The sequence below is a fragment of the Rhipicephalus sanguineus genome, chromosome 3 (assembly GCF_013339695.2).
Source record: "Rhipicephalus sanguineus isolate Rsan-2018 chromosome 3, BIME_Rsan_1.4, whole genome shotgun sequence".
NCBI lineage: Eukaryota > Metazoa > Arthropoda > Arachnida > Ixodida > Ixodidae > Rhipicephalus > Rhipicephalus sanguineus.
The window spans coordinates 62,497,778-62,515,301 of record NC_051178.1 but is presented as its reverse complement, the minus strand read 5'-3'; the positions used below and the strand labels follow the sequence as shown (position 1 = coordinate 62,515,301).

Genomic DNA, 17,524 nt, shown 5'->3' with positions numbered 1-17,524 from the left:
CTCAGTTCACGACTCACCGCAAAAGAGTAAAAAGTACTCTGTTTAGAGCGCAGCTCTTAGGCGCCCGTTCCTACGTTAAGCGGCGTCGCCGTCGGCGCAGCAGGCGTCGGCGTAACCGATAGAGCGAAAGATGACGAAAGAGAGCGAACGCGGAGTCTGTTGATATCACGAGCCACGAGCCACTGAACCTCGCTTTCTTCCTCCGTCACGCGCAATGGCCCCTCGGTCTAAGCTCGTGCGTATGCAAGGCTGGCACGTGCACTGCGGCTAGCTTCGCTTGTCCTAATGGGACTGTCGGCGTTTTGCTTGGTTCGCGACGCCTCCAATGCACACAGTGGTGTGCGTAGCACTCGAGCACTGGCAGTTTCTTGGCAATATGCAACGACTGTCACACTGCTACAACTGCGGATAGTCAAAACATCAAACACAGTTGACATTGCCCCAATACGAAGCGGCGCTCAGAATTTGCATTAGTTAGTATCGTAATCCTCGGTGAATTTTTTTAGAGTGTACACGCACTTCTTCTGCTTCCAAACAAGTCTTGTATTAGAGCTGAGTGATGATAAATTAAAATGGCCAAGGAAGGGCACGGACACAGAAACAGCCCAATCGCTCCCGGAAATAGCCTGATTGCACACGTTTTTCTCTGTCTTGTGCGCGCATTCGCTGTAATTTCCCATATGAGTCTTTCACTCTCCGTGGAGAACCGGCGTGAGACGTAGAGCCTGGTATGCAAAGCAGCAAGCACCCATGGCTGGACTAAGGAGGCTCATTTACATTGGCCGAAGAAAGAAGCGCTCTATGATTCGTGCCATTGAATGTCCCTACTCTCTTTCTCTTCCTCTATACAAAAAGACCGTGTTTACACTCACCGGCGCTGCCCCTCGAATCGTCGTCGTCCTCCTTGTCGAGCTCCGCGTCGCTCGAGGACCTTCGGCGGGAGGATGACCCCGCCTCCGTACCACTCGCCGGTGGAGACGCGGACGAGACAGGCACGGCGAGCGCCGTCGGAAGTGGGGCCGGTGAAGACTTCTCGCGCAGCGAGGACGTGGCCAGATTCTGGGCCGTGAAGTTGAGGCTCCGCGCGGATTGCACGCTGCGACCGCAGCCGTGAGGTCCTCCGACGGCCACCGCTTTGACCGTCGTCGCCCCAGCAGCCACCGTCAGGACCGGAGCAGCCGCCATGGTCAGAGAAGGCGGCGGCAGGCCGACTGCTCGGTCCAGCGTGAACGACTTGGACACAAACTCCGTCAGCTGTTCCATGTCAGGCATCAGACGACGCCCAGTGGGACGTCCCGATATGGTGCAAAGCCCGTCGCGCGTTCACTTATTCGAGTCGCTGTCGTTGCCCTGGTGGCTGGCAAACATGTTGGCCGTATTCGGTGGAGGGACAGGAAAGGCCAGAGCTCGGAAGATTTCTGCGATCATAAATAGTAAATAAAATTTTAAAAATGGTTAAAGTTCAGTCATAGTACTCAGATTGAAGACAATGTTGATCCTTTAACGTTGGATAGCCAAAATTATTGAACACAAATCAACGTTACCAATAAGCCGTTCTTGGCTGTCGCCAGCACTAGCCAACACTAGTCCCTACTTAGCAAATGAGAAGGTTCACGGCCACTGACCAAGTCGGGTGATACGATCTGACGTTTCGGAACCGCATACGGGTTCCTTGTTCACTGAGCAGGACTCGAAGTCGTCAATTATATAGGCAGAACGTAACGCAACGAACATGCGTAGATGGCAGGCATAGTTACTGGTATCCTGTTCATTGTAGCTGGCGTCGACTGAATGATTAGTGATTCCAGAAGCCGGCGTGATGACACCAGACGAACTGTCGTCGAACTCTTGACTACTCAGAAAATATTAACAATCGATCAACCAAGACTAAATAATATCAGCCATTGCTAACTACTATTCGTAGTATGGGAGTAAATACAGTCCACATTTCCAATGGACCATATTATTAGCCTGAAAACAGACATCGCCGCGCTCGCTTAGAGAATCTGGGTAGAATAAACCTAAAATGGTATTGTTTTCAGAATGTGGCACCTAGATATTTCCTATTATTAATGCATCTAGGCACCTATTATTAACGGTGAAAATGATTGTTCAGCCGGTATCTCTCTCGTTGTTTTGGTGATTTGCTCACGTTGCCTTTACACTCTAATCGCTCCCGGCCGCCGTATCTTAATGTAACACTGAATGCTAATCTCACCACAGCATGCGAATTTTTAAGCAACATAATCAAAACTGCAAGGTGCTTACGTTGAAGGGATATTAAGGAAGTATATTAGCTACATTTATGTATTATAACTTTTGTAATGCCATCTGTGACACGGAATAGTCGGCGACGCAAACACCGGAATTTTTATTCTTCTCTCAATCTTCCCTGCCATTTCCTTTTCCCTAATTTATAGTGGCCACGGGCATTCAGGCCTGGTTAACACCTATGCGTTTCATCTTTCTGTTTTTCTGTATTTTTCTCCATGTCCGGTAACACGTATCATTTATGGTTTTCATATATTATTTAAAAGCACCAAGATTTTCTCAGTGACAAACGGAACACATTGTCTAAAACTTTGTTCAAAATACCATTTAACGTATGAAAACATGCGGAAGAAATTGGATAAAATGGTTTTTCAACAAAAAATTTTAGGCGACCTAATGTTCGCTTCAGTGTATCGAATGGCGCTAGCTCCTGGCCTTCAGTGCGGGGAGGAGGGCGACCTTAAGGAGGGCGAGAAGCGAGCGCCGCCACGCGGAGGCTGGCTTGCCGTTAAAGCTGAAATTTGGGCTAGTTGGTCTTGACTTAAATACATAATATAGCGGAACAAAAACAAGGACAGAGAAAGAATGGTTTTCAGAATGTGGCGGTCGTCCTGTGTGCTTCTTTCTCTGTCCTTGTTTTTGTTCCGCTATATTATGTATTTAAGCTGGCTTGCCGCCAAGCGAACGTCGCGCGCAGCGCAGGTTACTGCGGAGCCCGCGCGCGGCGGAGCGAGGGTGAAGAGAGGCACATACAAGCCGTACGCCTAAGTTCTGCGCACCCACCAAACATAAATTTCTTATGTTCACTTAGGGCGAACCAGTGCGTTCGTTTGTGCAGTTTCGATGCGCACCTGTCACCATTCACATCGGTTTGATTAAACACCCGGGCGCTTAATTGGCCCTTTTCTCTATTGAACATATGCTCCTATATCATATCTATGATGTACAACCCTTAACACCTCCTCTTTTATTTTTTTGTTCGGTGAATGGTCAGAGTGCCGAACAACGGCACTTTGGCCGTTTCTTTACATCTATCTATCTATCTATCTATCTATCTATCTATCTATCTATCTATCTATCTATCTATCTATCTATCTATCTATCTATCTATCTATCTATCTATCTATCTATCTATCTATCTATCTATCTATCTATCTATCTATCTATCTATCTATCTATCTATCTATCTATCTATCTATCTATCTATCTATCTATCTATCTATCTATCTAGCCGTGTACGTCTTGGTGCTTTCGCTGTCGTCCCCTTAACTTGGTATTAACCAAAGTTAGCACAGGAGGAGGAGTGCATGGCGAACACGATTAACACATCATTAACGAATCATGATGTGAATGTCATGTCATGCTTGTCCCGCACGTCATCAAAACCTTTCTCTCAGTCACGTGTGGCACATACTCGCCTACCACGACCCATGGAATCCTTGTATAAGCCACGTATGATTTACAGTCGATAACAACCCAGCAACGTCAAGAAAAGACACTGCAAACGTTCACACAATAGCGTTAATGAGTCCATGTCGCAGAAGACCTCCATAGACGCAAAGAATAGAAGCCACGGTTCCAGCCAGAATCTGACCCAGGCATTTTGCGCGGCAGTCAAGTATCCTACCACAGAGCCACACCAGTACTTGAAACTGCTGTGAAAGCAGTCATCTCACTGCTGTAAGCAGTGAGATGACAGCAGTCATCTCAGGGCTACATGAAGAGCGGTTGCAGTGCTGGCTAGCCACTTTGTTAACAATGCAATAAATGTTACTTATCTACTCCCATGATGCAGCAATCTGTAGTCAAGGTCGACCCTGGAGGAGTACGCTGACGACCGCTACTTATGATACGCATCTCATCGTACCATAGCGTGCACTTCGTTTCGATAAAACCAACTTGTGTGCTATAACATAGGCGTGCGCAGAGTTCCTCATTAGAGGAGGCGAAAGTTCATCGCAGCGCCCCCCCCCCCCACCCTACTAAGTCCATGTTGCGCTCGCCCCCCCTCTTAGGTGACTAGAAGGGTCAATGTACGGGGCGGATATTGCGCCCCCCTCTTAGATGATTAGGGGCGGCGGCCGCCCCCCCCTGCCCCCCCCCCCCCCTGTGCGCACGCCTATGTGCTATAACGTGTGTAGCGGTCTCACATTGGATTACGTTCTTTTTAGTCACCAGTGAATTCTACGTGCCTAGTTCTGGGCACTATAGATATGCCCAGAACTGCTCACTTTACACAAAGACGTCGATCGAGCCCATAATGCCCGGCTAAAAAGAAAGGCAAAGTGCAGAGCTACTCGCTGACTGCTTTGCATGAAATCGATTCCCACAATGCGAGGGATCAGTCGGAATTTTTCTTCCTTTTGTTTGGGGTTTTGAGAATATATGTGCTTACATTTGAAGATAAGCATACATCGCTTTGTTACGAGACGTGTGCTTCGAATAAATATACAGAGTCGAAGACGGTAATTAATATAAATCACCATTCCGAAGCATTCATCTTACTTTATAGCTTTCGATTTGTTACAAATAAGAAGGAGTGCTTTAAATCTCATTCTTGTTTATTTTTATATCACCGTAATTACCTTCAATAGTAATTTGATACATTGGAAGATAGTGACTCTGGAAAAAAACTAAATTACTTGTTTGGCTCAAAAAGAAAAGACAAAGGAATATTAACTACTTCTAGTAGAAGTTAGCAAATACTAATCGCAGAAAGAGGAGAAAAAATAACATGTTGCTATGAGGCACAAAGTAGACAAGATGAACAAGACCCGGTAAAATTCCTTGCGGCTGATAAGAAATGAAAGAAGCCCAGTAAAATGCATCGCTGGTCTGCTGGCGACAATCTTTTTTTAAATAATTTGTAGCGACTGCTTTCTTGCTTTCTTAATTCACACGGTCTGCGAAATGCCCACATTGTGTTAATTGAAGAGAGGAACCACAGATATAAATGACAAAAAATTCGATTTCTTTTTAGCTCGTCTATAAGCCTCATATGCTTTAGCGAAATAAATAATCTTAGAGATGAGCTCATTTGCACAGATATTATGACTCTTTGTTTCCTAGAAGCGTTCATATTTTAAAGAATTTCTTAGCTAATGGTTTGTAAAGGATCAGTTGAGACAGTAGCTTGCAATTTCTAAAGCTCACTGGATGCTATAAGTGTAATAGGCATGTCGTAAAAAGTACACATTTAAATAAACTACCCTATCCAGACAGAGCGCTGTTTTTAATACTGTTGTTTCGTAGTGCTAGATCATTAAAACCTTTATCAAACAGAAAGAAATGCGTATTTTTTGCATAGATAAGCGGACGGGGAACCAAAGCTAATTGTCTGCTTAGATAGAAGCTGGCAGTGCTTACTCATCTGCATTAAAATCGGCTCATGCGCTATCCAAAAAGCGTCTCGAATGTATTAAAGCAAGAATTACAGTTGGGTGAGCTGGTGATACATTATGGAAAAAAAACACAACACAAGCGCTGACTCTCAACTGGTGATTTATTAAAATATACAGATTAATTGAACATACACGATATACATAATGAGCATGCGCAGAGGGGCTGGCGGGAGAACACAGCAATGCAAATAGAAAAAGAATTATGCTGAGGACACTGAGGACAAAAAAGCGAGTCAGACAAAACATACCACTGATTAGGTTTACTTTTACATGCAAAGATACCGATGCTTGGTTGACGCAAGACTCTCCCTCTTCTTTAATCTAGAATGCTTCTACGAGTTCCCTTGTCGTATTGTCATTGTGTGAGATGACCATTGTCGTATCATTGAAAAGGGGCGTGCACCAACATGTGTGGCAGTGCGAAGCAAATTGGTATACGTGCAAGTCTTCATGGATCCAGAATGTTCTTTTAGCCGTACATAGAGGCACCGTCCCGTTTGCCCTATGTACACTATATCAGCAGTACTGCGGGCACTACGGAATCAGGGTGTCAACGAACCATATATAAACATACTGGAAGAAATCTACAGCGGCTCCACAGCCACCATAGTCCTCCATAAAGAAAACGACAAAATTCCAATAAAGAAGGGTGTAAGGCAGGCAGACACGATCTCCCCAATGCTACTCACCGCGTGCTTAAACGAGGTTGTCAGGGCCCTAGGTTGGGAAGAGTTAGGGATGCGAGTTAATCGAGAATACCTTAGTAAGCTGCGATTCGCTGATGACATTGCATTGATGAGAGAGAGAGAGAGATAAACATTTTAATGAAGCTGGAGATGTTTGCCTGGCTGTTCGCCTGACATGCTACTCCAGGTGCTGGGTGACGATTATGATATATACAGTGATAACCACATAACACATACAGTCACACAAGTTTACAAAGTTTGGTTCAGGCTCGTGGCCCGCAAGAAATTCAACAGCGCTTTCGTGGCACGTAGCGCACAGGTGCTGCTTTGCCATGGGCCCAGAACATGTCGCAACTCTAAGCACGATCCCCGTTGAAGATGCAAGGCTGACTTCAGAGACTGTCTCTCTGATGCGTATCGCTTGCATTCACAAAGAACATGATGTAAATCTTCTTGGACGTTGCATTGGACGCACATTGGTGAGTCCGCCAGCTTAATCTTGCTCCTGAAGTAGTTGGTGTATGCGACGTTCAGTCTGATGCGGTGCAAGCATGTTTCATCTTGCCTGTTTAGGTCTCGCGGCATATCAAAGTTACACAAGGGGTCAATCTTGTAAAGTGGTCCATACTGGTGATTAGCATCTGTCCAGAGGGATCGCTGGAGCCGCCAAGCGTGTGCCGATACGATTGTCGCGGCATCTTTTCTCGAGAAAGGTATCTTGATGATTTCTCTCGAGGCGTCATGTCCAGCTTTGGCAGCGTCATCAGCATGGACGTTGCCTTGTATTCCACAGTGGGCAGGTATCCACTGCAGAGCAATGCGGTGATGGAGGTCACAGGCTTTGTTGCATAGATATTTGATGTCCATGACGAGTTGGTCTTGCGTGCGTGGAGACTTCAGAGACTGCAGCGCCGCTCTTGAGTCGGTGAAGATGACCCAAGACTCGGCTGTCTGATCTACAATGTAATTAAAAGCAGCCCGTAGTGCAGCCAGTTCAGTCGCTGTAGATGAAGTGCGGTGACTAAGAGTGGCAGAGATGGTGACATTGGCAGATGGAATCCAGACACCAATTGCAGACGATGTAGGTGTAACAGAGCCATCAGTGTAAATATGACGGTGAGCCCTGTAATTATTTTCCACGTGCTGTAGGGTGAAATATGTTAGTGCTGGTCCGGGTGTACGTCTCTTGTTCTTGAATCCAGGCACAAAAGTGATTATTGACCACGAAGGAATTTTCCACGATGGCTCCGTAGGCATTGATGCGCTTTGATAATGCAGCGGAAGCAAGCTCCGCACCACAAGACTGCTGTCTGAAGCAAGCGGATGACCCGGCATTCTGGTGGCATAACGCAAGTGAACTCGAAGAAACTCCTGCTGCAGAAGCACTGCAGCTGATAGGCGTCTGCTTTCGGCAAGGGTTCCAATACTTGATGTGTTTTTTGGTAGGCCAAGGCACACTCTCAGGGCTTTCGCTTGAGCTCCAGTCAGCGCTTGTATGTTGGTTTGTGAAATGCCATGTAACGCAGGAAGGCTGTATCTCAGAAGACCTTCACAGAGAGCCGTATACATTCGCAGCAGGGCACTTACGGAGCAGCCCCCGGCGTTGCTTGATAACATGCGGAAGATGCTCGCATATGATGCAACTTTTTCCTTTAGTATTCGAACTTGGGGCGTCCATGTCATTAGCCTGTCGATTGTCACTCCCAGAAACTTATGACTTTGCACATACCGAATGGGAGAATTCGCTACCTTTAACGTATAGCGCGAAACATCACGCCTCGTAAAAGCAATGGCGGCGCATTTTTCTGGTGACATCATTAGACCTCGCCCGAGTAAGAATTTTTCGATTGAATTGAGAGCTTTTTGTAGTCTTGCTCGTAGGACACGTCTGTTGCGACCACTGCTCCATATACAGATGTCATCTGCATAGAGAGAGATTTCGACCGATGCAGGGATACACTTCTCCAGTCATTGCATTGATGAGTAACTCATGGGACGAATTGCTACTCGTGATTACTGAATTGGACAAGGAAAGCAGAACGGTAGGTCTGAAAATTAATATGCAGAAAACTAAGGTAATGTGCAACAGGCTGGGAAGAGAACAGCGCTTTGCGATAGGTGGCGAGGCACTGGAAGTTGTAAAGGAGTACGTCTACTTAGGACAGGTAGTAACAGCGGAGCCGAACCATGAGACTGAAGTAACTAGGAGAATAAGGATGGAATGGAGCACATTCGGCAAGCATTATCATATCATGAATGGTAGTCTACCACTATCCCTCAAGAGGAAGGTATATAACAGCTGCATCTTACCGGTACTTACCTACGGAGCAGAAACCTGAAGGCTTACAAAGAGGGTTCAACTTAAACTGAGGACGACGCAGCGAGCTATGGAAAGGAAAATGATAGGTGTAACCTTAAGGGACAAGAAGAGAGCAGAGTGGGTCAGCGAACAAACGGGTGTTAAGGACATCATAGTCGAAATCAAGAAGAAATGGACAACGTGGAACTAAGCCGGGTGCGCGACTTCGTCGCGCCCTGCTGGACCTAATAAAAGTTGTTTTCATTCATTCATTCATTCATGGGCAGGGCATATATCGCGTAAGCAAGAAAACCGCTGGTCCGTAAGAGTAACTGAATCGATTCCAAGAGAAAGCAAACGCGGGACGGGGAGACATAAAGTTAGGTGGGGAGATGAGATTGAAGAAGTTTGCAGGTATAACGTGACAGCAGAAAGTATAGGACCGGTTTGATTGACAAAACATGGGAGAAATCTTTGCCCTGCAGTGGGCGTAGTCCGGTTGATGATGATGATGGTGGTGATAATTTAATAAATCACCAGTTGAGAGAGTCAGCGCTGGTGTTGTGTTACGTTTCTGCGTCCCGTCCGTTTGCGCGCCGTTTTTCCCCATAATGTAGTAAAGCGTAGTGAATCAATAGCCATTATTTAACGTATCATCTGACGCACCATGCATCCCACGCCACTGTGCTACTGTCCTGAACGCCGTCGTTATAAAATTGTTGACATCTACACAACACGATCAGGAATTGCCAATGCTATCGATTTGTGCGAATGTTCGAAACTTGGATTATTCGATTTGAATAGTTCGGTTTTCGATTCGATTCACAAGGTACCCTTACTATTCGAAATATTCGAACACCCTTAAACTTTATAACAAGTATTGAAATCAGCCCAAAGAAATACATATCTCAGGTAAATTATCAAAATTTCTTGCACAGGTAGACAAATTAGTGTAAGATGCCGTATTGCCTCTTTCCCCATGTGCGCTTCTGCGAATGTTGTTGCAGTATTCAAGTGAAGTGGCCAGAGCATGGCATGGCACTGTGTGTGAGGCCGAGCACGTAACTGCAATAGAGCGCCGAAATTATAGTGAACAAAACCACCGACACAAATGGGGAACTGCCGCGGCGGCTGCATTTTTTGGTGAAGGCGAAAATGTTCGAGGCCCGTGTACTTAGATTTAAGTGCACATTAAAGAACCCCAGGTGGTCGAAATTTCCTGAGCCTTCTACTACGGCGTCTCTCATAATCATATGGTGGTTTTGGGACGTTAAACCCCATATAATATTATTACAAATAGGGAACCATTGCGAAATCACGAATAAATGTCTACAAATCAGAACACCCAGCGTTATTCTGGGCTATCCTGAGATGAAGCACCTGCAGCGAACATCGCGCATAACAGTTGTCAGTGTTCCTTCCAACTCTGAAATCATGCTTAGAGGATGAAACATAGGTGACAATATTGCCACAACACCACTAGTGAGCGGCTGTTTCCGTTGTCTCGCATTCGCTTGCACACTGATGTCAGTGCTTCCAGAACATGCTAAGCAGCTATCCACCCTTAACAGCACATGTGGTATGTGTAAAACAACAGTGTTGTACAATGCATGAATTTCCTGCACATTATTTTCTGTACAATAAACATACTTTTTCATATATGGTTCAGAAAAACAAAAACTTTTTTTTGGAGGGAAAGTCAGTAGTTCTACTATTCATATTCGAAAAGATTCGAGTAGTATTCGATTCCATTCGCAAATTGGTTTTCATTGTTCAAATTCGCTTCGAACTTGAAAATTTGACACTCACACACTAGTACTATTGATAGCTAATGACTTTTTCACATATAATCTAATAGTATTTAACTGTAATAACATAAAAACAATGTACAATGTTAAACTTAGTTGTCGCTGTGGAATATATGGAGTCACGACAATGTTTCTAAAAGGATATTATGGTGTATTTCTCAGTCATCGTAAACAGCAACTGCTTCGTCGTTCTAGTATACACGAATTCTTGCCTACAGACTGGAAAACAGAAAAAAATATTCATCAACAAATCTCGTAAAGCACACGATCCTTTTAATTACGGGCCCTTATATATTACTTCCGTACAATTGAATGTAATTGATAATGTTCTATTGTCTGACATTGTCAACTTTACCGAAGTAAACGCATGGAGGCCTTCGCAAATTATTTTCTTGTGGCACTCGCCTTTTCTAAAAACTTACTTGCACATGTCAACAAACGTCTTCTTACTGAATACATATTTCCAGATTTTTCGAAAGTTTTTGAGACGGTTAACCGTGTACTGATGGCTACAAAACAAAATGTAATGTTACATCACTCGATTCAAGGTTTAAGGTTGCTCCTTTCTTCTTGCTGTTGATTTGTGGTAACCAATAATTTTACGTCTATCACGGCCCCATTTGACGTCCGAGTTCCGCAAGAATCTTTTTGCCTTTTTAATTTTGGTGTAACGGCTTTATTTTTTAATATATTTATAAACGACTCACCCAATAAGAATTCCTGATGACTATGCTAAATGTTGAAAAATTATCAGTGTTCATGACGTAACACCTGTCCCCTCTTATCTAAACAGCGTCCATGAATGCTACTTGGTGTCTCGAGGTAGTCATTAAAACATGCAAATACATGCGCATTTCTTGTTTTAAAACAGCTTGTCCTACCTACGCCATTATCAACTGCCTTTTTGAATTTGTAACAACCTAAGTATGTCTTGGCGTTCACATAACTCGTGTTCCTTGGAAACAGCATGTATCGCGGTTAGTACTTAAAAAAAAAAACAGCCGCTCTGTTGGGGACTTGAAACGAAATTTCTTCCCCGGCCCAGTATTACCAATATTGCTGCTCTACACTACGTACGTCCATCCGTATGAACTTAAAGTCGTTCAAAAGTGATCTGTTCGTTTTATTCTAGCTGTCATCATAGTGGAAGAGCTGTCTCAGTGAAAGCTGCCCTTCATATTTGGTTACAATTTTTTCGTTTTAATAAATTATGAATTTTCCTTTTTCATAAAGTGTGCTACCGGAACGCATATCTCCGCTTCCTTTGGGTCCTCCTGGTGCCTTATCATTCTGCTCTGCTTAATCGCACACATAAAGTTAACTCGATCATGCCGTCATAACACGGTAAGTGCTCGCGATCACTACTAGGACATAGGTTGGATGGAATAACCTACCGGCATAATGAGTAGACATCAGTTATGCCACTCCTTTTGGGCAAGTAGGGACTATAATATCAAATAAAATAGTTTGAAAATACTTTAGGCATGAAGATTACTGTTTTTATCCATGTACTTATGCATACTTAATTACTCTAAGCAATTAAACTGAAGTTAATTACGTTGAATAAAAGCTACTTCTGAAGTGTTCCTACAGCGACCTTTTTTTTCTTGTGAAAAGCTTAATATGTCATACACCCTCAATTCTAGATTCACGTAAGAGGTTGAGGTTAAGATCTCGCTAGTGGCAACCAAGGGATCTGTGTCTCGCAGACCGTAGAAATGAACACACAAACTTTTCGTTGGCTAGGCATAAAGGCTAGATACCATTCATTGACATCAAAGTATTTTTATGGGATGTTAATTTGAAGCAATTACCGAAGCAAGGTGACAGCTGTCTTGAAAGCGCACAGCGCTGCTGTTAAGCAGCCATACGCAAATGTTTGTTGGCAGTAAAATTTACTAAACGTACGTAACAAACGCTGTGTGTACTCACCTATAAAGTGGATCACACGGTGTACAGCGATTCAGTTTGGTCAGTGAAGATCATTCCATCTTGCCCCGCTTTATGTTCGTTGCCATATTGTCCTGCGCTCTTTTGGGTAGACCACGAGAAAGTCTTTCGATCTTCACCGTCGCAAGCACAGGGGTTATAAGTATAGAGTACTTCTCTATCACAAACAACCAAGTTCACCAGCTTTTTAGGAGGTCACCGAAAAAAGATGCAAGAACAAAAGATAAAAAGTGCTCCCTTGTTGAAGAAGCACCAAGACATCGCTATTCCGAACTCCCAAAGCTTTCCGTCGGTGCAAGTCTTCCTTTCCTGCGATACGCACGGTGCAAAGGCCACGGACGAACGTTCGGGCAAACACGTGGTGCGACGATACCGAAGCAAAGCCGGTCTTGGAAGCGGGAAAGGCGCCCAGGGACCACGACTCGGTAGCCGCTCTCGCGAGGGGGAAACGTGCGGGACACCACTGTCCCGAATGAGCCGGTTCGCGGGAAGCGCTCCCGTTTTTAAACTGATTACGCGAAAGGGAGGCCCGCCGGGGAGGACAGGCGGGGGTGCCGGAGGCCGGACGGCGGCCGAATCGCTCGTTGGGAACGGGAGAAGAGGAAGAGAGGGAGAATCGGGAAGGCGGAGGCGCTCAGCGGAGAGGGGCGCATGCGCAGAGCCGCGCAGCGGGCGGCGCTGCTATGGAAGAGCGCGCTACCGTGGCTAGTCACCGCACGCGTGCGCAAACGCTCTCTCTTTCTCTCGAGTCGAGGGACTTTCGCGACGCGCACCATCCCGCAGTCCTATGTAGTCGGCCGCGCTCGTGGGAATGATCACGACAACGATGCGCCACCGTAAGGGAAAGGGGCACAGGGAGAAATGCCAAGGTGCATAAGGAGATGAGAGGGGCAGGGAGCAGTGCAGACTCCCAGCCGGGTTCTCTCCGGAACGCTCTTGGCGAATTAATCCGCCAGCGGTCCCCGCCGGCTTGCGATAGCTGTCATCGTGGCCTTCCCCATCCTCCTCGGCCGGGGGTGAGAGTAGAGTGGTCGAGATTTGAACTAGTCGCGCCAGACTGGAAATATACATGCGCTCACGAGTGTGCAGGGGATGTGGGAAGGAAACGGATAATCGGCTCTGAGAATGAAACGCTTTGTTGGCGACCCACACCGAACCATTGTTTCTAGACAGACCAGGAAAAAGGAACAATTGTGCGTTGGGGGCCGGAACGGACTGCCCCTTCGCCGAACCGGTGACAATGGTGCTGTAAGTACTTCGAGAGGGTATTAGAGTTTGCATTCAGCTTTTCTCGCAGGAAGCACCGCGTCGAATTTGTAAATAGGGGCCATTCCTAAACGGCGCTGCATATCCATATTGCTTAAGAATGTAGTGTGTGGTATGCAGATGTGCTATAGTACTGTTGTGCGACGCCGTTGTCAGTGTATCGCTGCTCCGAAATACGTGCGCAGTCCAGTTTGAACGTTTCAGTACGAAATGAGTTTTGCAATGTGACTTCGGTCATCGTGTCTCTCTCTGTCAGTCACATTAGGCATACACCACTTTAGAAAACTTACTGCATCATTTGCAAGTGATTTTCTGATGCCGTGAAGCTACTGGAAAATTACCTGCTCAGTACGCGCCAGCAAGGGCTTTATCTGAATGAAGAAAGACAATTCGCTCTAAGTGGCATATGTTAAGATGATGAATTTTAAGGGCTCGTTTTTCTTTTTTAGACGCAATATTACTGAAAACTAAGAGACGACAAGATAATCACAAACACTTTGAAGTGGTTTCGTGAGAAACACTTTACGAAGGGTGGCTTGTCTCACATTAACACAATCGGTGTTTCACTTCGAGAAATTTTCGCTGAAGTTTTTAGCACGATTGGCGCAGCTGCGTGCCAGTGGGAATAGTGTATCCGAAAATTACGCGAATATATTGCGCGAGCAATTTTAAGAGGGCTGAGGACACCCACAATGCCACACTCTGGGGGAATAATCTCAAGCCGTGTCCTCTCTAGTATCCAATGACTGCATCGAGAAGTGATCACCACTAAGGGCCATGAAAAAATACATTTACCAGCAACTGTAAAAATCCTCACGCTCCCCGGGAATATTTGCAGTTATGTCCCGACTGCAGTACTTGATAAGCAATACTATATGATTTACTTTTGAGCAAGGTAACATGAACAATAAATGCTCTAAAGAATAGAACCACAACTGTTATGCAGCGTGAAAGATGTCCTTGCGAAAATTTACGCTCTGGTAATCCGCATTACGATGGCAACCGTTTTACAAAAGGACACTTGCCATGTTTTCAAAAGAAGAAACATTGCACACTAACTCCATGGTTTAGTTTATAAAATTCATAATTTTTTTACTATAGCAACAGAAATTAGATTTACAGTGTAAGCCACGACTGGCCATGCGCTTCTTTGTGTATATATATATATTTTTCTGCACGATAAACATGCTGGAAAAGGGTGATAGCCCAAGAATGAAGAGCACTTTGGCACAAAGGTTGCCCATACGAGGATTTGATAAATTGTGACGACACTGACAATGTACAAAATCAATTCAGCAGACAGTAAACGTAGTACACGATAGCGTAAAGTGTTGACGTGCTCCGATGTGCGTGCGAAGAAAGAAAACAAAAATTGAATGTCACAGTTTCGCTAACGTAATGCACGTCGCTGGTTGCATTTGTTGTATGCTACAAAGCCAGACCGGAAAAAGCGTCTTCCATCGTATGTTGAGTATTATATGAACAGTAATTGAATTCATTGTACAGTATGGAGTCACTTCTGAGTATCATACAATGAATATTCAGCCGCTTACGCTGAAAAAAAATGAAGGAGCGCGAACAAATTGAAGAAAAAGCTGCTCGAGTGACTTGCGTTTGCAACATATAAAAAATGAAATGACGTGGCGGTTAAATGGGTTTAGTATGGTTCGCTACTATTTGCACAATGAAAGGAAAGCAGGCAAAAAAGAAAGGGGCTTGCGACACTTCAGGAAAATCTTTTTGCACCACAAATGGTCCTCAGCCTCCAGACGGACACTCCCGTCCGATATCGATGAGCTATAGACCGCATTTAAACTTTCAGTCCTTGCGAGGTGATCGTGGTCTGTGTAGGAGTGCTCCGATAAGAACCAACTGGTACCTAAAGCAAGTTCAGCCACCATTACCCACGCGATGCTGGAGGGTTCAAGTACGCCAGCCATACCGACTTTCTGGATGGGCGTGTTCCACCAGAAGTGAGTTGGGGTGGACATTCGTCGGATCAACAACTGTGAGCCAGAGGACGGCGACAATTTATGAAATATTTCTCCAGCGAAGGCGACGATGGGCCGCTGCGTATTTGTTTAGCTTATTTGAACTTCCGTAGAAAACTGTCTTTTATGCAAAGGCTGTTGATAGTGTGTGACAAATCTGGTGTAATACATTGTATCGAATTTCGTCACATTTTTAAAATTTTTATTCCTAATATTGCCTTGTTTTATTTACTAAGTGAGATGGAGTAGCCGGTAGCGCCCTAAAGGCATCGATTTCTCCTATTCCCCATTGGTATGAAAAGATGCATGGTCACCGACAGAAGACAGCTATGTTACCGTAGATCAGCAACATACACTTATACGTCTTCGAAGGGTGTTAAAGGATTTCACGTGAAAGCTCGTCCTGTGATGTTGCGTGCAGGGAATTTTCATCCGTCATTTTGCACGAAAGGAAAAAAGGGAATCTTTGCGATTTTGCAGGGAATTTGAGAAATGGTGAAAATCCCCTATGATAAGCGATACATAGCGGTCACAGTGCGCTTTTGGCTTCTGCAATCAGTTCTAGTGAATACAGTACGCAAAAGCATAGCTCTTGAGACTTGTTTCTGATAATTACCTGGAGTTATTTCCAGTTGACTCAGGCAGTTAGACCAAAGCCCACATATGCACAGCACAAGTTACGGAGGGCACGATTTTGTATTGTACAGGAGCGCAGGCGTTAGTCATGATTTTAATATTCGTCTACACGTCACAGACATGCACGTGTGTGCGCTCGCACGCATTACTACTATTGCGGAGGGGAAAATGCTGGGATTTTCTTACGAATTATGTAGGGGAAAATGCCCAAAATAGGGAATTTTCATGTCTCGGACACGAAATTTTTCGGCGTAGTACGGAGCATCACTGAGCTCATCACACATTTCATTAAAGTGGAGTTGGGCGAAAAATCAATGAAATATAAATTTTTAAAAATATCTATCCCCTGCCTGCACCACCTAAGTATCGAAAGCCAGAAATTCACCATTATAAATAGCCTAGCCAGTCCCTGTGGTAGGCCCGTAAATAGGGGAGGAGGGGGAGGCTAGCCCCCCCCCCCCCCACCCCGAATTTTCGGTGAAGTAGGTGTTTCTACCAAAAATAAATAATGAAAATAGGTGTTTTTCTCAAATGGTCAAGGTTTTTTTACATTACAAGACGGCAACAAGCGGCGTCTTTTTCGATAGGGTGGTGTAAAACAACGACCTCGTTTAGCTCTCGATAGTGTCGGTCGGCGTACGGGCATGATCGTTACACGTTCTCTGCATGCGCGACTAGATGAGTGGTTATCTTTTGTTTGTAGCCTATGAAACGCTGTTATATGCCAACGTGAACGAAGCCCAGAGTATGGCAGTCGGATCAACTGAAGAAGTCCAGAGAGGCCCCGCCAAGACGGCGGAAGCGCGGCAGCCGATCGCCCTTCGCGACTAAAGAGATAGTCCCCCTCAAGGCGGGCTCACCACCAGTCCAGCTCATGACGTCAGTCCGGAGTGCGCACCCCTTGGTGCAGTCTTGTGCGCATCCGCCTTTTGAGGAGAAAATGCCGCGGACTTACAAAGTTGTATCCAACTATAGTCTCAAAAACGCCAGGCCTGCACGGAAAGCACAGCCCAGTCAAAGCGAAAGCTGGAAGAGCGGCATTTCTAGAGCCCGTTGTAAACTTCTTTGGGCCTACTAATACAAGTACACTAGCAAGGTACCCACTACGCCATAAATAATTATTTTTGTGAAGTTGGGAAGCACCAACTTCACATTACGCGTCATTCTGCGGAGAAGCGAGGTATACAGCTACACATCTGTAAGACATTGTGTACAC

The 17,524-nt window shown here is 45.2% G+C and overlaps 1 protein-coding gene across 1 annotated transcript in view; it reads right to left on the bottom strand.

The window, feature by feature from the left end:
- Positions 1–1,263, bottom strand: part of LOC119385516 (retinal homeobox protein Rx2-like) — a 398,912-nt gene extending 397,649 nt beyond the window's left edge. Inside the window, exon 1 of the mRNA XM_049414010.1 lies at positions 873–1,263. Coding sequence (XP_049269967.1) covers positions 873–1,263 — 391 coding nt within the window. The remainder of the gene's footprint in view (positions 1–872) is intronic.
- Positions 1,264–17,524: the final 16,261 nt, after the last annotated feature.